The sequence below is a fragment of the Anastrepha ludens genome, chromosome 2, assembly GCF_028408465.1.
Source record: "Anastrepha ludens isolate Willacy chromosome 2, idAnaLude1.1, whole genome shotgun sequence".
In the NCBI taxonomy this organism is placed as follows: Eukaryota; Metazoa; Arthropoda; class Insecta; order Diptera; family Tephritidae; genus Anastrepha; species Anastrepha ludens.
In genome coordinates this window covers 24,173,178-24,199,373 of record NC_071498.1, presented here as the reverse complement: position 1 = coordinate 24,199,373, position 26,196 = coordinate 24,173,178, and the positions used below count along the sequence as shown (strand labels likewise).

The 26,196-nt window shown below is 39.3% G+C and overlaps 1 protein-coding gene across 1 annotated transcript; it reads left to right on the top strand.

Annotated features, from left to right (window-relative positions):
• Nucleotides 1-469: 469 nt before the first annotated feature.
• Nucleotides 470-23,189, top strand: LOC128854838 (uncharacterized). Its single transcript, XM_054089298.1, has 2 exons — nucleotides 470-4,336; nucleotides 22,878-23,189. The coding sequence occupies exons 1-2, from the start codon at nucleotides 470-472 to the stop codon at nucleotides 23,187-23,189; spliced, it is 4,179 nt and encodes a 1,392-aa protein (XP_053945273.1).
• Nucleotides 23,190-26,196: the final 3,007 nt, after the last annotated feature.

Genomic DNA, 26,196 nt, shown 5'->3' with positions numbered 1-26,196 from the left:
TACATGCACATCGATACATATGTATGCCGAAAAAATACATAAAGCCCACGTCGCATCGTCTTCGCATGATCTCCCCTTCACCTAGCATCGATAAAGGGATAGCGGTGCCCAAAACCATTATAAAAGGATCAGCCTACGCACCTTTTGATACAGTTTCGTTTTCGTTGGCCAGACAGTTTCGTTTTCGTTTGCCATCACAGCTCCCCCGGTATCGGTAATTAATAAATTAAGAATAAATTACTTCATCGCCCTTTTTGCTTCGGTTCGAAAATAATTTACATTTATAAAATAAAGAATAGTTTTTGAATCTAATACTCTCGTTTCAATTTGCGGATAAAACTTAAGTTAACTGGGTTGGCCAGTTCATCATCCATAAATTGGTCCTTCGAGCCGGATTTGAAGAGCTGGCCATCGCCATCGTTGTCAACCAATTGACTTAAGTTTTAATCATCACATACAAGCATTGGAAATGGAGCCTCACAATATACCTGCGGATACGTCACCACCATCAACAACCCCCTTTAGAGAAAGCGATTCGGTGCATCATGAGGCGGGAACACCACGAACTTCCCAATCCGTGTGGTCTCAGGCTAATGATGCGTCTGCTCATTTGAAAACGCAAAATGAGTACCGCATCAAGGTCAAACAGCGTCAACAAATTCTGGATAGAATCAACATCGAACGCATACTTCCGCATCTTAGCAGTATTTCCGTGCACGAGCTCGAGGCAAAATTGTCGGTACTGGAACGTCAGTACGAATCATTTCACCATCTACAATCAGAATTGGAGCTAATGAACGATGAAGAACTCAATCAACCACATCGGGATACATTCGATGAATCCTTTTGTGCAGCGAAGGCAATAATAGTGCAGCGCATAAATGTGCTTAACCCCGCACGCCGAGAAACTATATTCAACAGCACAGCGATTGCATCTCCGTCACATCGAGTCAACCTTCCGAAACTTCAACTCACGAAATTCAATGGTCATCATCGAAATTGGATGGATTTTTACAACATGTTTTTAGCGCTCGTTCACAACAACAGCCAATTAGCAAACATCGAGAAGTTTCAGTACCTCCGATCATGTCTCGTCGACTCAGCAGCTAGCCTCATACAATCGTTTGAGGTGACCGATGAAAATTACATCAAGGCGTTGGATCTGCTACGGTCTAGATATGGAAACAAGCGGCTAATTTTCCAAGCTCATATTCAACACATTTTCGAAGTACAGGGAGAAACAAGGCCGAATGCATCATCGATGAGGGCGTTCATAGACGTCGTCAATACCAACTTACGAGCTGTGCAATCACTAGCTTCAAATCAGCAAGTATCAGATGGCATACTCTTGCATCTGGTATCCTCAAAGCTCAATACAGACACGAAAGCCAAGTGGGAGGAAGAGGTTACCCACTTGTTTGATCAGCGATCAACTGCCATGAGTTTTCATCTGCCCACTTGGGAGGACTTAGCAAAATTCTTAGAACGTCGTTGTCAAATTGCAGATATTTTGGAAGCCGGGCAGCCTAAAACACTCATACCAAGAACTCAGCTAACAACACATAGGCACAACAAACGTGACGAAAAATGGGCTATGGTGACTACCAAACAAGCAAAGTGTGAATTTTGCAATGCGGTTCCCCATCATAATGCCTTCAAATGCGACACGTTCCGTGCCATGGATCCACTTGCAAGATATAACTGTGTGAAAAGACTGAACTTGTGCTTGAATTGCCTTGGATCAGGTCATAAGTCGAATGATTGTCCTTCAGTCCATCTCTGTAAACACTGCAATGTAAAACATCATACACTATTACATCGAAATGATTCAGCCATTACCAACATATCACCAAGAGCAGGTTTGCTCTCATCATCTGCTCTTAAGGTGAGTCTCGATCAATCAGAAGTTATTCTTGGAACAGCAATTATTCATGTTTTTAATTCTCGGGGAGTGAGCATCCGAGCTCGCGCTCTGCTAGATTCCGGATCTCAACTGCATTTCATCACGGAGAAATTGGCACAACATTTAAGAGTAACTCGAAAGGGCGTAGATATCGACGTCAGTGGAATAGGTCAAAGGAGAGCAAAGGCGCAACATTTATGTTGCATAGCGATTAAATCTCTAACCGAAGAGTATAGTGCTACCATTGATGCACTAATCATACCATCCATTACGTCATGTCAACCTAGTCGTCGCATCGATCAGTCAACCATTTCGATTCCAGATACCATTTCCATCGCTGATCCGACATTCAACATACCAGGACAGATTGACATACTCATTGGAGCAGGATTATTTTTTGAGATACTTAGTAAGGGCCAAATACGTCTCAACGGTCCAGTAATACAAAATACCAAATTTGGTTGGGTGGTTGCAGGTGCCATTCCTGCGCACGTAACATCAGCAGCTGATCCATCACCTCCATACAAAGCATTCACATCAGTCACATCAGAGTCCATTTTAGATAAGCTCCTGGAAAGGTTTTGGGCAATCGAAGACATTCCAGCATCGTCATCGTCGACTCTATCATCGGATGAGCTCGAATGTGAATCCTATTTCAGCTCTACTACTCACAGGTGTCCCGTTACCAATAAGTTCATTGTTCGCCTTCCATTTCGTGAAGAACCTCATCACCTGGGTGCTTCAGAAGAAACCGCAGGCAAAAGAATGTTTTCGTTAGAATCCAAACTGAATCAAAACTCAAATCTTCGCAGAGATTACAATGAATTCATGGAAGAATATATCAATATGAAGCATATGATTCCAGTTAATTTAGAATATTCACCAAGAAATCGCCTAAACTATATTCCCCACCACGGGGTCACAAAACTTGATAGCTCGACTACTAAGCTGCGGGTAGTCTTTGACGCCTCCTGCAAAACCTCAAATGGATATTGCCTAAACGATATGTTGAGAGTTGGTCCCCAGCTACAAGATACGATATTCACAATTTTGACCCGATTCAGAAGACACAAATATGTCATTATGGCTGACATTGCCAAAATGTATAGGCAAATCTGGGTCGACGAACGAGATACCCAATGGCAATGCATTTTCTGGCGCCCAACCTCTGAACAACCACTTACCACATATCAGCTACAAACAGTTACTTATGGTACTAGTTGCGCACCGTACCTTGCTGTAAAATGTCTACAACAGCTGGCAATTGATGAAGCAAAAACTTACCCAATCGGATCAAAGGTAACACTAAGCGACTTCTATGTAGACAATTTAATAAGTGGCGCAGCTAGTATCGGCGAGGTCATCGAAATCAAAAATCAAACCATAAACTTACTGAATTGCGCGGGGTTTCCTTTACGAAAATTTGCATCGAACGCATCCGAAATTGTTGCCGATATTTTACCAGAAGACAAAGAAGAGACAATTCGTTTCCACGACACTGAGTTTGTAAAAACGTTAGGGTTAAAATGGTCACCTGTTGAGGATTGCTTTCTATTTCATTTGGTAGCGGATAATAGCGTTAAAACTACAAAGCGTTCAATTCTATCAAAATTGGCAAGTTTTTTTGATCCGATAGGTCTCCTCAATCCTTTGATAGTAACATGCAAAATTTTGATGCAACAACTGTGGAAGCTGAAGTCGCCATGGGATGATGAGGTCCCGCCCGGGATCAAGGTTCATTGGGAGCTATTCAATAAACAATTACCGCTTTTACAAACATTAAAAATACCCAGGTATGCTAATATTGATATCGACACTAAACTTCACGCATTTGCAGATGCAAGCACTAAGGCATATGGAGCATGTGTGTATGCAGCATGGAGTGATGCATATGGTGAGCATTCGTCACTACTCTGTGCTAAATCTCGAGTGGCACCAACGAAAGAGATTACATTACCTAGGCTAGAACTTTGTGCAGCCCTAATGGCCGCAGAACTGATGTCAGCAGTTAACAACATACTCAATCTTCCTAGCGCAAATGTATACTGCTGGTCAGATAGCACAATTGCGCTTGCTTGGATAGCAGGTGAACAGTCGAGATGGAACGTTTTCGTGGCCAACAGGGTAGCAAAAATACAGCAATTAACGAAAACCTTTTCCTGGAATCACGTACCAACATACCAGAATCCCGCTGATATTGTATCACGTGGAGCATGTGCCAGCGAACTTTTACGAAATACACTTTGGTGGCACGGACCAGAATTTATCCAACAGAGCTGTGATTATTGGCCTTCAGCAGTGCATGTATCACAAAACGAATTACCAGAACAGCGGCTTCAAAGAACTGCATTAATTGCTATTCCAACTTCTGACTTCATTAGTAAACATAAGTATGTTAATAGCTACATGAAATTGCTGAGAATTTTTGCTTATGTAAGTCGATTTATTCGTGGATGTCGAAAGCAGTCATCAGTTAATGATTGCATCAACATATCGGCACCTGAAATGGATGAAGCATTAGAATTGATATGCAGACATATTCAATATATTTCATTTTCAGAAAACATCCACGCCATTGAGATTGGAGAACAACATCGCAACTCAAAGCTAATTTCATTGTCGCCATTCTTGCATAAGAACCTACTCAGAGTTGGAGGGCGACTTAAAAATTCATTATTGCCTTTTAACAGTAAACATCCAATTCTACTTCCATCATCACACGCATTTGTAAATACATTAATTCGACATTTTCATCATCATCACTTGCACGCCGGAGTCCAAACGCTTCAAAACATTTTAAGAGACAAGTTCTGGATAACAAACGCACGCCATGTTATAAGAAGGGTAATTCACGATTGCGTATTATGCTACCGCAGTAACCCAATTATTGCTGAGCAGATTATGGGGCATCTTCCAGCCGATCGAGTCCAACAAACTTACCCGTTCGAAGTGACAGGAGTGGATTATTGTGGACCTGTCCTTATAACTCAACGAATTCGCGGCCGTTCACCAATTAAGTCTTATATTGCAGTATTTATTTGTTTTGTAACTAAGGCAGTACATTTAGAAGTTGTACCCAATTTGTCCACACAAGCATTTATAGGTACCTTAAAGAGATTTATCGCTCGACGGGGGAAAAGTCGCAAAATAGTGTCCGACAATGCTACCAATTTTGTGGGTGCCAATCGAGAACTACGCCAGCTTTTGTCCGCTTTCGTTACCAAGGAACATATAGAAGAGGTTCAACGTACATGCCTGGAGAATGGAATCGAGTGGCAGTTCATACCTCCCAGGTCTCCACACTTTGGTGGACTCTGGGAGAGTGCAGTTAAATTAGCAAAGTACTTTCTTCGTCGTGCTATCGGAACCACCACCCTAACGTTGGATGAGCTTCAAACTGTTTGTTGTCAATCCGAGGCAATAATCAACAGCCGTCCACTTACGCCGATGTCGACAGATGCTAATGACATGCGCCCATTAACACCGGCTCATTTTTTAATAGGACGGCCTCTGACAACAATTCCAGACTCGAACTCTTTGGGCCGTAATGATAACTTACTGAAGCGCTACCAAATAGTCCAGCAAATACACCAAAATTTTTGGGAAAGATGGCACTGCGAGTATCTTAAAAATTTACAACAGCGAACAAAATGGAAAACGGAATCTCAAAATTTACAAACGAATGACATGGTCTTAATAAAGGAGGAAAATACACCTCCACTTAAGTGGACAACAGGTCGCATCACTGAAGTCAAGCCTGGCGACGATGGTCGTGTTCGTGTAGTGGTAGTAAAAACCAGAAATGGTCTACAAACACGAGCAATATCAAAGATTTGCAAATTACCAGTATAATTTGTTGATTATTTTGGAGTAGTTGACTCCAACCGGGGGAGGATGTTAAGGGTTTAAGGTTTATTTTCGCATCACCCACAATTTGGGCCCACCCTAACTTTATTTTCGCATCACCCACAATTTGGGCTCACCCTATTCCTTTCACTTCTCTATCGCTCACATTTCATTTCATCGTTCATTTCGCTCTTCGCTGCTTTACACATTGTTGTTATCACTTACTCATCATTTCATCGTTCACTTCGCTCTTCGCTGCTTTACACTTTGTTGTTATCACTAACTCATCATTTCGTTGTGCAGAATTTAGTACATCTGCATTGCCAACAACATACATGCACATCGATACATATGTATGCCGAAAAAATACATAAAGCCCACGTCGCATCGTCTTCGCATGATCTCCCCTTCACCTAGCATCGATAAAGGGATAGCGGTGCCCAAAACCATTATAAAAGGATCAGCCTACGCACCTTTTGATACAGTTTCGTTTTCGTTGGCCAGACAGTTTCGTTTTCGTTTGCCATCACAGCTCCCCCGGTATCGGTAATTAATAAATTAAGAATAAATTACTTCATCGCCCTTTTTGCTTCGGTTCGAAAATAATTTACATTTATAAAATAAAGAATAGTTTTTGAATCTAATACTCTCGTTTCAATTTGCGGATAAAACTTAAGTTAACTGGGTTGGCCAGTTCATCATCCAATATCTTTCTTATTCTTTTCTGTCTAATCTCGAAAAGGCCATTAGCCTAGTATTTATTATTGGCGCCTAAAACTACCACTTAATACCGAACCATCAAGTTTGATTTTGTCGCATAGTGTAACAGTCAATTCAAAATGTTGGTCTTCAACTTAAGGTTGGAGCCTGGTTTATAAGGTCAAAAAAATCAATTTTTTTTTTCGTTTTAAGCGATTCCTAATATATTTCAGAATATTCACACAAAGTTACAGAGCCTAATTCTCAATATTTCCGTAGATACAAAGCCAAAGGTAGGCGAGCGGTAGGTAGTTACGCTGTGACCGGACAGCTATAGTACAAACTTTATCTTCTTTTCTCGACTTTTCATTTTTATGATTTCTTTGAATTGGCGTACATGAATGAAAAAAAACTAATGAACCTTTTGAAATGAATCATAGCTTGTTCCCTTCAGTATTAAATTCTCTTCTATTTGAACTAACAAAATAGATAAAAAAAATTGTTTCAAGATTTTTAGTTGAAGTGAATTTTTTTTTATAGAAAGGCATTTTTTTCTTTAAAACCTCCAAAAAGTTGAAATTTTGGAATTTCTCTCAGTTTTCTTAGTTCATCTAGAATAAAAAATCATGATAATTAGAAATCCATTTGAATCTTTTGCTTTAGATAATAATTACGAGCTGTATCTTGTACGCGCTCTACTAATTTCTATGTTAAAAATTTTTTTCAACTTATTTTAACCAGTACAAACATTTTTTATACTCTTTAAATGTTCACTAAAAGATAGAAAAAACTTTGCAGTGCTAAATTAATTTTTTTCTTAAAAAAAAAATCGCAAAGAGATGCAATTTTTAGACCTCATAAACCAGGCTCCCCCCTTAAAAACTTTGTGGTAGCTAAACAAGAACGAAAAGAGGAAACTATGTTGCCCCATCTGTTGAATGAGGATGATTCGGGCAAAAGCGACAATGCCAGTTCTCTATGTATTTCATCGCTCGTTGAACAACTGCTGACGCCAGGCGACATCAGCATAAATCGCTTTCAAAATGATTAATTGCAACTCATTACATCTTTACAACTCAACAACTGATTACCAGGATAAAGAAAAGTTACAAAAAGTAGTGGATAAACTTTCGGACTCGCCGTAGAACACAACTATTTAAAGGGTCCCGGTGAAATTTCAAAAAATAAATTTTTTATATTTCGAAAATATAGGCTTTTAGGAATATACTGTCGCATTTTTGGAAGGATATTCCCAGTATTTTCGATTCTACAGCTGTTTTAGCAGGTAGAGTCAGATTCGTCACGTGGCGGCATCAACGGTCGCACTTAAATGGTCAAAACTTTAAGCTCAATTATCTCAAAACTACTTTTTTCGGCCTGGTGTTGTCAAAAAAACAAAACACTATTCAACCGAATCGTCTGAATCGTACTAGAATTTATTATTATTTTAATTATTTCGTCTTTTTTTGATTAAAAAACTGGGGAAAAACCGATTTTTAGAGTGTCAAATTCAAAACCGTGCCATTTTTTTAGTTGTTTTTGTTTATTATTATTATTGTATTATTATTCTAATACGGGACACATCTATAGTCATACTGATTAATCATTGTTTTAGTTTTTGTGTTTCAGAAAAATAGAAAAGTCAAAATGGACAACACCGTCTAGGTCCAAGTTTTCGGGAAGGTCAACTTCAGCCCCATTTTTTAAATTACTAAAATTAAAAGAATTTTTTTTTTTTCATTTTTGTATGTAAAGGAAGTTAAATAAAAAGCCTAAGAAATTTAAATATCGTTTTTCACACTTTTTATTATAAAAAAAATTCTAAAAATACCCAAAATTTTCGGGCTCTAGACGACCAAGGCTCCTTAATTTTCCATGCGCCAGCCTGATGAGATGTTAATTTATTGGTTGGCAAGTTCCAACTAACTTAACTCCGTTATCACTTCTTGGTTTGGCACTTACAGTAACTTCAATCGACAGCGGCGCCAGCTTCAATGAATTCGGTAGAAACAATATTTGTTCTGGCGAGGAGCATTCATCAGTAGCACTGTTAAGAAATTATAAATAATAAAATTGCTTCACCTGGGGGTTGAAAGAGCCTCATCTGATTGTTGAGAAGCCAATGTATCAGCAGAGATGCTTAGTTTGTGTGATGTTATTATGTTATCGAACCATGATGACCGCTTTTCGTGGACTGAAATATGAATTTGAACGATTTTTGGTTTCAGATCCAGACACTTAACCCCTTGCCGTGCCATTTACCACGACGAAACTCGAGCCCAAGTGTTAAGCGTCAACGCTTGGTAAACAGATCAGAATAAAAACTACTTTGTAACAGCAATTATAAGACTTCTGACTAACTCTGGTAGCATACAGATAGAAACTAGCATCCAATCACGACTCAGGCTCGTGATGTTTATGTTGGATCCGACGATCTATTTACGAGCCCGGCTCGTCATATTAATGTTTGGACCAAAATTTTCATCACGGGTCAGACTCGTTAAAGCACGGTAAGGGGTTAAGGCGAGTTTCTTCTGAACCATTCCGGAGATAAAACCAGAGACAGTAATGCTTTGTTGACAGGACGATATAACGGGTATGTATTTTATTTATATGATGTGTGTGTATCCCTTCTTCCTTTTTTATTTCGGATAATGGGTGATAGTCATGGTGTAAAGGAATACAGAGGTGGCAACATCGACGAACCACTATTCTGCTCTCAGTGAATTTGACAGAATCAGCTGATTTGATGACGTAATTATATAATATTCGTAATCAGTTTGTTGTTATATTGTTTTTATTTTTATTTTTATTGTTATTCACGAAAGAATCTCTCCTACAACGGCGCTCTCTCTGTTGCTTATTTACTGTTACGTAACAGCCACGCTTGTCGCAATCTTTTAATTGATAAATGGGATAATCACCAGAGTACTCCAAATAATCCCACCCTTTACAAAGGCGCCAATCTCGCTATCAGTGAGTATGATAGAATTGCTGTGTGTGTGACGTCACACATGTGCAATTTATTCGTGTTTTGTTTGTGTGTTTCTTCCGCCAAATCTGTACAACTCTTTCAATTTTCGTGAGATTTGCTTGACATTTTTACACAAATCTATGAAAGCGTCAACATTTCGAAATATGTAAAAAAATAAATAAAAGTGTTGAAAACAAAAATCGGTCAAATTTGCCCAAAGCCTCCCTACCACCTAGTTGCCCTGCCTGAATCCTCTCAGTCAAATTTGTTCAACTCCCTCAATTTTCGTCTGATTTGCTTGAAACAAAATAAAAGGGTTGAAAACAACGCGTCGTCACTTCTCTCCGATAAGCGCAATCTTGTATTTTATCATTCTTGCCCACTCTGGATATATCTGCTAAGGTCGCTCACTTCGTTAAGGCGCCTTGGGTAACATTGTTTTGATTTTCTCTGGCGTAGATCTCCATACCAATTCTGTATTGTCACTGCGAGTTGCACTGGCAGCTTTTATTGCCCAAGCGCACGCGGAAGAACGTGACAACCCGAATTGAGTATCGTAGGTCAATTGTAATTACGAAGCCTCACATGCAACATACACACATATACGGAGAAACATATAACACATGCATACATACATACATACATACATATATGGAGTAAATATATTTAAATATAATAAATTTTTTATTCACACATATAGCAATATTGTAAACATGTGTGTGTGTATATACTACGCTGCATATTCTGAATTGGAAAAGTAAATATTCTACAGATCACGATTACTATGATTTGTACGTGACTCAAAAATTCCATGTCACAGAGGTGCTTCAAGGCTCGATGTGTAGTCGACCATTGAGAAAATTTCAATAAACAAATTTGAAAGCGACATTGGCCTTGAATTTAGCAAGCGAAGTATTAACAAAATGTAAATTGCACTCAGATATCCGTTTTCATATCCATTCATACAAATGTGTAGTGTAGTGTATAAACTTATTGCACAATTGCACATTAGGGCGGGTGAATTTTTTTTGCGACATCGTTGCTAGCTGATTCGGATTCTATAAGTACATGAAATTTAAGAAAAAAAAAATTCATTAGAGCTTAGCTCTAAGGTCGATTTCGAACACCTCAAATTTTAAAAGGAACTATTTTTAATTAATATGAAGATGAGTATTGACCAAAAAAAGTATTATATTATGAATGGTACGAGGTGTGCAACTAAGTTCTCGCTGTTTGTCAATAAATGCCGTCAGCAGTGTGTGCTAGTCGATTCTAACATAACCTTAACGTCATAAACCAAGCTTAGACATATGGTAAACAAACTGCTTCGACACATTAGGGATTTTGTTTTGGTATCATATACTTTTGGTTTTGTGAAAATGTCTGATTTTGTGCCGTATAATTGTCATTTGCGGGAACTCTTGATTTTCCACTTTCATTCGAAAAAAAAACGGCGGCTGAAGCGCATCGAGAGCCACAAAAAGTTTTTGAAGATGCTGCTTTAAGTGAAATAACGTGCCGAGATTGGTTCCGTTGCTTCAAAGATGGTGATTTTAATGTTGACGACCGTCCGCCGTCTCGCGTGAAGGAAGACCAAAAACCTTCGAAGACGCTGAATTGGAGGCATTGCTCAATGAGGATCCGTGTCAAACACAAGAAGAGCTTGCTTCAGTAGTGGGAGTTACCCGCCAATCCATTTCCAAGCGATTGCATGCTTTGGGAATGATTCAGAATCAGGGGACTTGGGTTCCTTATGAGTTAGAACCAAGGGATGTTGAACGTCGTTTTTTCGCCTGTGAACAACTGCTCCAGCGGCAAAAAAGGAAGGATTTTCTTCATCGCATCGTGACGGGTGATGAAAAATTGATTCATTACAGTAATCCAAAGAAAAGAAAGTCATGGGAACTGCCCGGTTAAGCTTCTACGTAGTATTTTTTTCTAATAATTAATTTTTTTGTCTATAATCAACAACTTATTTACAATTATTTTGGATCCTATTCCTTTATATTTAGATATTATTATATATACTATTTATATTTAGATCCAATTTACTTTCGCGCGGAGGTGTATTCTTCGCTCCTATCCTTTCTATCTTCAGTGCCAAAATTAAAGATCCTCGTAATTTCCTTTACCTCCCATTGGAGCATAGGGCCTCAATAAAGCATTTGCATCTGGTCCACCAACCAATTAAAGACAGCTTCTTTAAAATTTTGGGGCGCTCGAAGTTATTTTGAGAGTTATGTTTTATTGGACATTTTGCTTTTTAGAAATTTAGGTAGAAACCGAATCTGCTCTCACGACGCCAAGAAAAATTGTTCGAAGCAAATTGACCCACCCTAATGTATGTATTTACATAGTGTATAAGTAAATAAATATTTAAAATGCATGAATCAGTACGGTTAGGGTGGTTCTAAGTTATGATATTTTGACGTCATTATTTGGTAGGTAGGTAGGTAGGTGAAATGGTTGAAGTGCGACTCTGGCACTCCTCAAGTAGCAGTAAAGCGCCGTTTTGATACCATTTTGAGACCTCTAACAGGAAGATATATACAGCCAAACAGAGCTCTTGATCTAATGGAGATGATTGATAGCATTTAGGTTGGTGCACTGCCCCAGGTTGTGGAAGAAAGGAGCGCTCAGTGACCTTAGTCGTCGGGCTGCCAAGCCCGGTCATTTATAGAGAAAGTGCTCAGCAGTTTCCTGCTCTGAAAAGTCTCCACAGCTTTTGCAATGTGGGTTAAATGGTAAACCTAGCTTTTCCGCGTGTGTGCCGATCGTCCAGTGACCGGTCAGCACAGCAACGAGTTTGGAAATTGAATGGCGTGAAGTCCCCAAGACTTTCTGAGTCTTCCGTATTTTTGTATTAGCGTGATTCGTAATGTTGAAATACATCACAAAGTATATTTTGAGCAGATTTGTTAATTTTTTCGGCGCAAGAACTTACAGGGTCCGGTCCTCGAAGCGTAACCTACTTCAGACTGCTCGCGCAGCTGATGCAAGTAATGGTGTGATTGCATTACATTTGGCTGAAAAATCACAACCAGCGATTGTTCGTGAGCTCGAGCACTTTAAAGTAAATAAAGTTTTTGTGTATCGCACCATTACTCGTTACAATGGTACTGGTATCATCGCGAAACGTCATGGAGGTGGTCATCAAAAGACTGCAGCGTCTCGTGACATGGTTCAACTTGACTTGAGAGGCCGAAGGAGTTGTTTCGCTTGGCCGAAAGCGCTCAATTTCCGAGCATTGTGTTTTCTGAAGAGAAAATTTTTCACATTGAGCAATTCGTAAACTCCCAAAACGATAGGGCTTATTTGACCGACCGTTTATACGAGAACTCGAGTCATCGATTGGCCACCAGGAGGCAGCACCCGCCACAGATAATGGGTTGGGGCGCTGTAACCGCAGATGGGCGCTTTCCAATCGTTTTCATCAAGCCTGGCATCAAGGTAAATGTGAAATATTATCGGGAAAGTATTCTGGAGGTTCCTTTGAAGCTATGCGCAGGCAAACATTTCGGCGGCAGACCATGGACATTTCAACAGTATTCGGCGCCGTCTCACAAAGCTCGAGTGAACCAAGAATGACTAAAAAACAACGTTTCGAACTTCATAATGCCCGCACAATTTCTCTCAATTTCACCGGACGCGAATCCGATGGATTATTATCTTTGGGCCATTTTGGGGAGAAAAGTCCGAACTAAAAGACTCACCAGTCTCGAGGCGCTGTAAATAGTCATTATCTGTGATTGGGCCAAAAAACCTACAAGTCACATTCGGGCAGCTTGCGACTCGTTTCTGGACGTCTCAAGGCCATAGTCAAGGCAAGAGGTGGTCATATCGAGCAAAAAGTAAATTGATTCGTATTTTTGTACTATTTTCACACATTTCTTACTTTAAATTGGATAAAAGTAATTTTCCAAACTGAATTTATGGACTTTTCAATTGGTTTCAATTGGACTTTCGATCACTTAAAATAAAACGAGCGTATTTAAGAAAATCTTGCTGCGTTCGTGAGAGGCAGTGTTAATCAGAGGCGGTAAAGTCTATTTCATGTCGAACTTCAAATGATAATACCAAACAGAAATGTTGCTGGAATGCATTTTTTCAATTTTAAAATCTAATAGAAAATTAATTTGAAGGCTTTAATTTTTTGAATATTATACCCACGCGCTACATGGTTCATTCGATCAGTCAAGTTTTTGACTACTTTTTCCAACAAATCTTGCCGTATCGCGTCAATGGCGGCTTGAAGGTTGCAATAAATCGATTGCTAAGTGCCGCTGTATGGCAAGCTTCGCCGTGTCGTTGGATCGAAATGTCACCGATGTTTATATGATTCATGTTTGGAGCCGAAATTCAGTCAACATCGCTCGATAGGGCTAGCCATTCACCGTAACGGTAGCTCCGTCCTCTTTTCGAAAGAAATAATGACCGATGATGCTGTCAGCATGTAAGCCCTACGTAAAATGGACGAAATGATCTATGAATTTCGTGAACAGATTTATTTTTATTCCACAATTTGTTCTGACGTTAAACGATTCATAATGCCCTGCCAAACCTTAGTGAACAGAAATGACAACTACGTTTGCCAATCTCAGCTGTCAAACCTTGATTATCGATATCGATAGTTCTCATGCAGCTAAAAGAGCACTCGATACAACTTTGCTTGCGCTGTTTTTTCCATATAAAAAAATCGGATATGTATTTATATATTTTGTAAGGAAGGAAAAACATGCCATCTCAGCGAAAAAAAACTTCCAAAAATCAACGGTATTTTGTAGTCACTTGAAACTTGCACTTTGTTATACTAAAGTTCAACGGACTATAAAACTGTATAGCCAAAAATATTCTAAAATGATGCTTGGAAAATTGAGGGTTTCAATAAAATTTAGAAAAATTTTGTACAAAGTTTGGTACTTTGCATTACGTGGTTTTTGTTGTAGCCTGAAAAAATAGTGGTGTGCTTTTATAAAAAAACGCGTACAGGGATGAATTAACAGTGGTTAGGCTAACGATAAGCGCCTTTAGAAGAAACTTTCTTGAATACATAAAAGAAAAAGAAAAATAAATTAAAAATATTTTCTCATCTAAAAACGTGAATTTACAACCTCATATGAACCAACCTCATACTCAACCACCAGATTTCAAAAATAATGGTAAGATACTCCTTTCTTTACATTTTTCATGAAAAGCTTTCTTTAATACTTTCCTTTAAGAATTGAAAATTGAATTTGCTCTGTGAGCCAGTTGCTTAATTTCAATTCCTTCAGTTGAGCTAAGCCACCCCCTAACTTTTGGACATAGAGTAATCAAAATTATAGAAAATGACCAAATAGTAGGTTTGATAGAAGTGTGAATACACATACATATGCATTTGAGTAGTCATGCATACACACACGTATATGGTATGTACGAGGGCCGTTTGAAAAGTCCATGCAAAAATTGTTGGGCTTTAACCTTTTATATTTTTCGACGTTGACCCCTTTAAGGCTTATAAAACCGAAATCATTCTTATGACACGAGGTCACATGACACTCGAGGTCAGGATGCAAATAGGCGACACGTTCTTAGTGACCCAAAAAGTAATGAACTACTTTGGTATTCAACTTGACTGCAGGCTTACTTTCTGAGCTTAGATACGGCATGCGGCTACCAAAGGTCACGGGCATGCTAAGTAGATTAATGGCAAACATCGGTGGGCCAACACAGAGCAAAAGAAAGCTAATTATGGCGGCCACAAACTCAGTTCTCCTGTATGGCAGCTAAGTATGGGGAATTGTGCTAAACTGCAGAGCCAAGCGCAAAGCACTGAAGGCTGTGCAACGAACAGCGGCACTCAGAGTTGCCTCAGCCTACCGCACTGTCTCAGGCGCACCAATTTTCGTGATCAGCGGGCAGATACCCGTCGACCTCATGGTCCGTGAACGAATGGATGCGTGGGACTTCAAGAAGAAACACGGCATCACTAGCATCTCAGAACGGAGTTACCAAACCATGATGCGATGGCAAAGTCGATGGAACACTGAACCGAATGGCAAATGGACGCCGAAACTTATTATTCCATCAATTGACAAATGGGCCTAAAGGAACTTTGGGGAAGTGAACTACTTCTTAACTCAGTTCTTCTCGGGGCACGGAGATACCTATACCGCATGGGCAAGGTAACCGATTCTAAGTGCATATACTGCGAAGCGCTGAGCGATGACGCTGAACACACGTTTTTTAGTTGTAACAGATGGCTTCCGGAAAGAAATGCTCTGAGAGAGCAGATTGGCGATATAACGCCGAGCAGCAAAATGCTCGAAAGTGGGAACACCTGCAACGCGGTATAGAAATACATCGAGAACGTTCAACGAAAAAAGAGATTGACTTCGACACAGTACAGCAAAGTGAATCCGCACAGATGAGACACAAGAAGACGAGCCTATAGCATGAAAGCTGGCTACAAATATAGAGGACGTAGGTGGGTAGAATGGGTCCTTTATAGATGCCGTTCCGGGCCCTCCCGAATTAAGAGTATAGAAAGCAGTTCCGGGAAGGGGGTCTCCCTAGAAGGAGAGGAGGGATTGTTTTAATGACCACACCACTCAAAGTAGCAGACGACGGTTGCTGTAAGTGCGAAGATATTTTGATCCCTACCTCACCCATCAAATAAGAAAAACAAAAACGGCTTATAAGAACGCTGTCTTAGTTAATTGAAACATTCCGAATAGTAGGATTTGTAAAAGTCCGAAAAATAGCAATTTTCTCTCGATTGAATAAAATCTTTTTCCCGCTAGCCATTTCTTCTTGTCACTTCAAATTGGGGAACAAATAGTAGTTCAAGGGATCAGACGGAGACAAGTCTGGAAGATAGCGGAGATATAAAACGAGTTGGAACCCTAAATTTGGAAATTAGTGAAAAATTTGCGACCACAATTGCTGAGACCCGAGCTGGTGCGTTCTAGTGATGGAAAAGGAAAATCCCTCGACTTCCTTGGTTCAAACGAATTAGAAACATAGATAAATAGACCGATCTGGCTGCAACTTGGTGTGTGTTCTTTCAAGAGATGCTGCTAACAAAATTTAGACTCGATATGCACCATTAGTGCGATCTCACTGGTAGGTGGGTAGGTGAAATGGTTGAAGTGCCAGTCTGGCACTCATCAAGTTGCACTGAAGCACTGTTTTGATGCCATTTTGAGACCTCCAATAGGCAGATATCTACAGCCAACCAGAGCTGTTGATATAATGGAGAAGATTGACGGGATTTAGGTTGGCGAAGAAAGGATCTTATTCGTCTAGCTGCCAAATCCGGACATTTGCAGAGAAAGAAAAACACTAGCAGTATTCGGCAGTTTAAAGGAGATAGATGAATTGACTGATGAACTCGCTGACTTTGCACGAACTTTTCAAACGACCCTCGTATATACGTAGCGCCTACAGCCTCTGCTATTATGGCTTGCTAAGAATCTTCGATATTTGTTTGTTGGAAAATAACAATACCACAACTTTGCTCATAAATGAGCTCAGAGAACCATAAACCCACATTAGTTGCAATTAGAATGAAAGAGAGGCCCATTTACATTTGAGTTGGATTGACAACACATTTGCAGCATTAGCGAAATGATGATTTCAGATGGCAATACTGACATCGACAGCGTCGAAAGTTACCTTCCGAATTTTCTACATGCAATTACAAATTTGGCATTTGTCCCAGAAATTATGTAAATAAAATACTGGCTACACAGAACCTAGTGCACTTACATTCACAAAAGCGCGAATATTCATTTGCTTTTTTGAGGCACGAGGCATTAATGTCTGTCCATGTATGTATGTATGTAAGCATGCACTTATGCCTACACACACACATACATGGGTTGGCAGGACGGTGAGACACCTGCTCAATGCGGATATTTTCAAGTAGCAGTTAGCTGCATGTCGGCATGTCGGTATGTCCGTGTGGCAAAATTCAAGTTGCATGCAGAAATTTCGCAAGTACCATTCACTTGCTGCGGCTGGGTATGTTAAATTATGATAATCACTTAAATTAAACTGAGAATAACATGCGAAACTTTGGGTGAAACATATTGCGAGTGTCTTGGTGCACGAGCTGAACTCGAGGAGCCCGAGAATGGCACAGTGACGCACAGACACAAAATTCGGCTTAATTTTGACCATTTGCTGCGAGCCAACTTTTGCTGGGACCGAGGCATTTTTTGTGGAGGAAAATAGACGATTGTTGCGAATTAAGCGGATTTTATTTGTTTAATTTTTCCCATTCTTTACTTTTTAAGCTATTGGAGAATTGCCGGCGGTCTTTGGTCAGTGGCGAGATTTTTATGGTGAGGAGGCTGCAGAAAGTTCAACGTTTGGTGGAGCGTATCAGCGGCGCTCTTAGAACCACACCTTCGCATGCTCTGAATAACCTTTTCTCTTTACCTCCTGTAGACTTGGTTGGTAAACAGAAATGCAGAATGTCAACACTGCTGCTCCGCTTCCTGCAACTAACCAATGACCCGATTTAGGTGTTGGTTACTCGTACTCATAATACAGTATGGCTCCAACTAATCCTGTTGACTATTGTTTGGATGAAACATATTTTAATAGGTTATTTAGTACTAGAATTCCAGTTAGACGTGAGTGGGTTGACGAGTGATAAAATCTGCTTACGGTTTTTTATTGGTGGCTTAAAGCTTGAATCGTCAAGTTGGCTTTGGCGTCTACTGTAAGCAGGCAAAAGTAAGCGTTTCGGCTAGTCTTCCTAATCACTGTCACTTAGTCACCATTAATGAAGTAGCTGTCTGGTTAGGCAAAACTGTGACTGCTCTTAAAGAAGTTCATATTTATTCTTATAGCTAAGCGGCGATGGAGTTGCCACTAATTCCGTCATTGCTCGCATATGGCGGGCATCTCTTAACGAGATGCCGGAATATTTTCGTATCCATTTGATATGGGTGCCAGGACTTAGTGAGTACCAGACAGGGAGGGCACTACCACTCGCTTTCCTCTTGATATGGAGAATCTAAGTATACCCCTCTCAACCTATAAACTGCGTGGTACAAGTAGCATTGTCACTTTAGCCAACATGGGATAGGTTGTTAGTCTGACATGTAACGCTACAAAAAGAATTTGCCCCAAATAGGCACTTCTAAATCGGTCAAGGAAAAACGTCTTTATGTTAGTTGCTTTGATTACAGCCCACTGTCTTCTAGGTCGACAAGTACAAAGATTGAATGTACCGAATTCTGAAGCTGCAATAATGAGGAAGAGTCTGTCCGACAACTTCTTTGTTATTGTCCTGCGTGGCATGCCATTAGGTTAAGATACTTTGACTCAACGTTCTTGAATGATAGAAGACCTTAGGGATATACAGTCTGTGTCAGAAAAAAGGAACTGCGATTATTCATGAAGTATAAAAGATATATGTTTAAAATTTTTTTACATGAAACTATGTACAAAACTATGACTCGCAATCACTCCACCGTTGTCGAGTATTGCCCGGCATCTTCTTCATGCTTTGAACCAGCTTTTCTGCATAGCTCATCAACAAACCTAGTCCTGTTTTTGCGAACTTGACGCACCAGTTGCTTTAAGGCATGGACTGGCCTTCCGGCAAGATGCATTTTCATAGTTCCCCACACATTTTCAATTATACCACTGATTCCACATCACAACAAGTTAGCACTGGCGTCGTAGCCCTTGAGTGGGACTATTACGCAGCAAAAAGCAGAACGAAATATATTTTGCAGTTACAAGAAAAATCCGGTTCTTTTCTTCTGACACAGACTGCAAGAGTCAGCCAGATCAATGGGTTTGTACTTAAAAAAGGAATGGGTTAACGAGGGGTAGCAGGTAAACTGGTGCTGTGTTATAACAATGGATTGGCAACGGTCTAAGTGAGTTGGTTCAAAGACCAACTATCACTTATACCTATGTAGGTGGGTAGAAAGCACCTAAACAATCGCCAAATTCGGATTAAGAAAGTTCTGCTGTGTATTTGGACGTATTGAAAGTGTATTATCTACACAAGTCATCGATTAGAAGTAACAAAATTGGCGAATAGGACGGGTGTTGGGTTCAACCAATACACTCATCTCTCATGGCTCACCAGAAGCTCACAGAACTTGGCTGGATGGCTCATATTATACGTTACTGAGCCCAATCCTGGCACCAAGCGATTATCACATTTTCCACCATTTGCAAGCTTTCTTGATGGCACAAAACTGGCTTCAAGAGAGACTTGTAAAAATCAGTTGGCCAAGTTTTTTTAGCAGTGGGAATGAGGACGGAGTTATGAAAGTGCCTTCAAATAAAAAATAAATATATTAATACAACGAAATAGTGATCAGACTGTTCTTTATTCACATTCAAATACGGGAGGCTAAGTTTTCTCCAAAGGTAATAGGACTATGAATAAGTTCGTGCGGTTTTTTTCGAAATTTGAAACTTTATTGACGTAAAATGGTTACAAATTTAATATTCAAAATATTGTCCATCGCTTACTACTACTTTTTCCCATCTTTCTGGCAATTCACGGATTCCCTTTGTGAAAAATTCGGTCGGTTTTGCCGCAATCCACGAATCGATCCATTTTTTGACTTCATCGTAATTACGGAAGTGCTGGTCAGCCAGGCCATGTTGCATCGATCGGAAGAGATAGTAATCGGATGGCGCAAGGTCTGGACTATACGGCGGGTGGGGTAGGACATCCCATTTGAGCGTTTCTAAGTATGTTTTGACCACTTGTGCAACATGTGGCCGAGCATTGTCATGTTGCAAAATAACTTTGTCGTGTCTATCGGCGTATTGCGGCCGTTTTTCTCGCAGTGCTCGGCTCAAACGCATCAATTGTCGTCGGTAGACATCCCCCGTAATCGTTTCATTCGGTTTCAGTAGCTCATAATACACAACACCCAGCTGGTCCCACCAGATACACAGCATAACCTTCAGGCCATGAATATTCTGCGCCGACGTCGATGTTGAAGCATGGCCAGGGTATCCATACGTTGCCCGACGTTTTGGATTGTCGTAATGGACCCACTTTTCATCGCCAGTCACAATTCGATGCAAAAAACCCTTTCTTTTGTGCCGTTGAAGCAGTTGTTCGCATGCCATAAAACGGCGTTCAACGTCTCTTGGCTTCAATTCATACGGCACCCAATGGCCTACCTTTCGGATCATTCCCATGGCTTTTAAACGTTTGGAAATGGTTGATTGATCAACTCCCAAAGTTTTTGCAACCTCTTCTTGCGTTTGAGCCGGATCTTGATCGAGCAATTCCTCCAATTCGGTATCCATGAACTTTGGCGGCGCACCCTCGCGTTCTTCGTCTTCCAAGCCAAAATCACCACTTTTAAAGCGTGCAAACCACTTCTGGCACGTTCGCTCAGATAGAGCATGCTCACCATAAACTTCCACCAAGATACGATGACTTTCGGCTGCTTTTTTCTTCATATTAAAATAATGAAGAAGAATTCCCCGCAAAAACACATTATTTGGCACGAAATTCGACATTTTCAAGTGTGGTAAAAATAGTGTTGTTTACGCTTCAAATAAAAAACTTATACTGACGTTTGTGCCTTACGACAGTAGCTCTCCAATGAATGTTTGGAAATGTGGATCGATGGAATAATAATCAAGTTACGCCATCTGTTGTAAAACCGCACGAACTTATTGATAGTCCTATTAATAATGTAGAAAATGTGGTACTAAAGGGTGACGAAATATAAATACCCGAATGGGTTGGTGCGTGACTACATTCGAGTCTCGGTGAAACACCAAAATTAAGAAAAAGTTTTTTCTAATAGCGGTCGCCCCTCGGCAGGCAATGGCAAACCTCCGAGTGTATTTCTGCCATGAAAAAGCTCCTCATAAAAAAATATCTGCCGTTCGGAGACGGCTTGAAACTGTAGGTCCCTCCATTTGCGGAACAACATCATCAAGACGCACACAACAAACAGGAGGAGGAGCTCGGTCAAACATCCAAGCAGGGTGTGTTTAAAGCTTGATAATATAGGGCTATTTAATAAGAGGTGTTATTTTGATATTCAAAGAAAAATGCTTTTTTTAATATAAATGACCGGATGTTTATATCATTATAAAGAGGAAGGTATACCGTTAATAGTGGAAAATAACATTAGGTAAATGACCACCACGACCTCGCTTACAGGACAATATCCTTTTCATGAAATTTTCCATAACCGAATTGCAAAGGGCTGTTGGCGTAGACCTTTTTCACGTGGCCCCAAAGAAAAAAGTCACAAGGTGTTAAATCACAAGATCTCGGTGGCCAATTGTGATCACCTCTTCGAGAGATAACACGGTCCGAACACTTTTTCGTTGCTTGCGTGGCACGTAGCGCCATCTTGTTGAAAATAAACGTTGTCCAGATCAATACCTACCAATTCCGGCTATAAAAAATCGTTAATCATCTCTCGATAGTGATAGGAAAACCCTTTAGCTTAAGATCGTTTCGACCCTAAAGCCTTTAATTAATCACTTTATGGATAAGATTATTTTACTTAATTTTTAAATGCGCCAGCTATGCAGAGGGAACCAGCTGCTAGATGGCCCACGCACCAGTCCATTCCGCTTTGACGGCCACCCGCAGGCTTAGGAGATATTTTTTTATAATTTTACTTCCGTTTAAAATCGTTTTCAATGAAATTTTTTTATGTAAATAATTATCTCTTTTCTCGCTCCTTAATATGCCTCCATACCATATTTACATATCCGCGCAACACTGTGCGCCATCTTGCCTTGCGGCTAAAACTTTACAGCAACCTGATGGCGAAACTTTCACTGCGACACTTAAAAATGCACATAATCCTTGTACACGAAAGAGTAGAGATAAAAGGAATTGTAAGAACTTTTCAAAATATGTATGTAGGTATGTGCAAATAAAAGAAAAGGTTGAAATGTAGGCAGTCGCCGTTAGGACCAAGCAATTTGTAGTGTAATGAGAAGCGTTCAATGTTAATACGGACAAAAACTTATTTATTTATTTTCATTTTAGTTAACTGAAATTTGAGCTTCTTAGAATTCGTAATCACCCGTTTTTTATATGCAGCAAAGTGCGAAATTTCGCTAACATCGGATCAGTTAGTTTGGACGTGAAGCGCTCAGTCAGCTCCTCTTTTGTTCAGCATTTCCAATAATCGCTGGCTCTTCTGTTTTTCAACTGCAAAAACGCTTGATTTCCATTTTGTATACAATTATTTGCATTCAAGTGCCTAGATACATATTTTCACTACTGCAGCTGTGTGATCTGCTCTACTTTTTTCGACAAATTCAAAAGATTAATTAAATCATTGCGCATACTTTGCGAAATTAAATGATTTTTTCGCAAGATGAAATCGCTTCCACTATAATCGTAAAGTTTCATGTACATACATATGCATGTATGTATGTATGTATGCAAGTATACACGCTTTGCGAAATATTAAAAAAATAAATAAATTTTCACTTCAGAAACATGTTGCCAAGGAGTTGCAAAAGCTCCGTAACAAAAGCGGAGTTAAACACAAAGAAGAAACTGGCAAAAAACCCCCAACAGCAATACGTCAAGCATTAGCTATGCCAAAACACTCTGTAGAACCAAGAACGACTAAGAAACCAACACTAATACCGGGTAAACAAACATATGCAGACGTAGCAGCCCAAAAGGAAAATACGACAGATAAAGATATATTGACACAAATTTTATTTAAAATTGAAAAGCAGTTAACCTTAAACCAGGATCTACTGAATCGCGTTGAAAAACTTGAGCAAATTAATATATAAATGTCTAAAAACACAATAAGAAAAAGTTTAAAGATAATGGCATGGAACGCGAATGGAATCTTAAAGCACAAAAATGAACTTGAGCTTGTACTTAATCAAAAAAGAATTGATATTTGTTTAGTATCTGAAACTCATTTGACCACCCAAATGTACTCTACATTCAACGGATTTATAATGTATTGCTCAAATCATCCTCTAAACAACGCAAGAGGAGGTAGCGCAATTATTATTAAGAATTCGATTGAACATTTCGAAGAAGAAAAGATCAGCTCCACTGAGTTTCAAGCGACAACAGTTGGAATCAAGTTTTGCAATTACCAACTGTCGGTAACAGCAGTATATAGTCCGCCGAGACATAACATAAAGTCTACAGAATACACACAACTTTTAAATAAACATAAAGGAAGATTCGTTATGGGAGGCGATTTCAATGCAAAGCACATTAACTGGGGATCTCGCCTAACGACAACTAAAGGTCGCGAACTGTGGAAAGCGGCACAACAATGTGGTTGTGAAATATTCTCAACTGGCAATCCAACATACTGGCCAACAGACATTAATAAGACTCCAGATTTGATTGATTTTTTCGTAGTCAAACAACTACCATACAACATCATAACTCTGGAGGATGGTTTAGACCTTAATTCAGATCATTCACCTATATTCATGATTCTTGATGGTGAACCAAAAATCAATGAAAGTAACCTGCTCCTTTCAAATAAATATACAGATTGGCAATACTTCAAGACTAAACTAGACACATATGTAAACACGACAAATGAAATCGATAATGTTGACGAAATTGAGAAGGAAACAATAAAGCTGTCAGCACAGATACAAAAAGCTGCTTGGTTAAGTACACCTGTAAGAGTCCAAAAAATTAATCGCCAAAGATATCCTTCGAATATAATTGAACTCATAAAGGAAAAAAGAAAAATCAGAAAAAAGTGGCAGTCGATTAGGTCTCCATCACTTAAAACACAATTAAACAACCTCACCAAAACAGTGAAATATGCTATTCAAGAAAATAAAAACAGAACTTTAAATATAAAGCTACAAAACCTATCTGCTGATAAAACCTCTGATTACTCTCTATGGCGGACTACGGCACATATGAAAAGACCAATTCAACATAATCCCCCAATTAAACAGCCAAATAGCAACCAACCTTGGGCAAAAACCGATTCGGAAAAAGCAGAGTTATTTGCACAACACCTCCAAAAAATTTTTAAGCCATTTGAAACGATAAATTACACTTTGTTTCCCCATACTGTGCAAGAATCTGTTGAAATTACAAGTTTTACCACTGATGAGGTAGCAAATGAAATCTCCAAACTAAAACAAAAGAAAAGTCCAGGATTTGACTTAATCACAGCCGAAGTGCTAAAGAACTTATCTTACAAAGCGCTAATCAAACTCACTTTAATAATGAATGCATGCATTGAATTTAAATACATACCAATGCACTGGAAAATTTCTGAAATTAAAATGATCCCAAAGCCAGGGAAAAATCCCAACGAAGTCACATCTTACCGCCCAATAGCATTACTCCCAGCCATCGGAAAGCTATTTGAAAAACTATTTTCCAAACGATTAAATGATATAATTTCTAATAAACAATTAATACCATCTCACCAATTTGGATTTCGAGAAAAACATTCAACGATAGATCAGATACATCGTATAGTACACATCGTAGAAGAGGCCATAGAAAACAATCAAGTGTGTTCAGCAATATTCCTTGATATCGCACAGGCGTTTGATAAAGTGTGGCACGAAGGTCTAATCCGTAAGCTCAGAGCGATGCTCCCATATCAATATACTTTGCTATTGGAATCATATCTCACAGACAGATATTTTAGAGTGAAACAAAGACAAGCATACTCAAACATTAAAAAAATTGAAGCTGGTGTACCACAAGGCAGCATTCTTGGGCCAGTACTGTATTTGCTCTTTACTGCAGATCTACCTGTTTCAAATACAAGTAAGATAGCCACTTTTGCTGATGACACGTGTATCTTAGCCTATGGAAATAACGCAAATGAATCAACTAGAAAGTTACAGGCATCGATAGACGAAGTTGTCGCATGGACTGAAAACTGGAGAATCAAACTAAATGAAAGCAAGTCTGTTCACGTAGACTTTACAAACAAGAAAATAGCCTATAACCCAGTGAAAATATCATCTGCTACTGTTCCATATAGTAATACAGCAAAATACTTGGGTATGACTTTGGATGCAAAGCTCAAATGGAAAGAACATGTCAAAATTAAAGCAACTGAAATCAACTTAAAAATTAAAAAAATGAAATGGTTAATTGGCAGAAAGTCTACATTGTCAATACAGAATAAATTATTAATATACAACCAAGTAGTTAAGCCGGTATTGACATACGGCATTCAATTATGGGGATGTACCACTAAATCAAACATTGAAGCTGTACAACGCCTGCAGAATAAGATTCTCAGAGACATGGCCAATACATACCAAGGTGCGTATGTGCGAAATCACGACCTGCACAATGATCTGTCGGTGAAAAAAGTCGCTGATATAATCCAAATTCTTGCAAGTAACCATGAAACCAGGCTGAAAGAGCACATAAACCCGGAGGCCGCAGAGCTTACCAAAACAGTATGCACAAGAAGACTTCGAAGAACTAAGCCACGAGATTTAGTCGCCAACGCTGTATAATTGTTTGTAAAATATTTATAATTGTTTTTAAATTTCAATGTTAAGGATAGAATAATGTTACTTGTTAGCTTATGCTAGGCGTAATACCATGAAATGTATACAAATTTTATAACGTTTCAATAAAAAAAAAAAAAAAAAAAAAAAAAAAAAAAAAGACTTCAGAAACAAAATCTGCGACATCGCCAATTTTAAATTTAATGCACGCGGGTTTAATTGTGTTTGCTTTGCGTTTATAAGTTCGACTCGAATGTTCACTTTTCAGCGCGCGAGGCAACGAGTGCAGATATTTTCACTGCTACCGGTACGAAATAACTTC

Excerpts from the sequence above, each read along its gene's own strand:
- LOC128854838 (XM_054089298.1), top strand. The coding sequence starts at position 470 with ATGGAGCCTCACAATATACCTGCGGATACGTCACCACCATCAACAACC. Across the intron at positions 4,337-22,877 it reads TGCTGAGAATTTTTGCTTAT|AAACATGTTGCCAAGGAGTT; the intron begins GTAAGTCGATTT and ends TTTTCACTTCAG.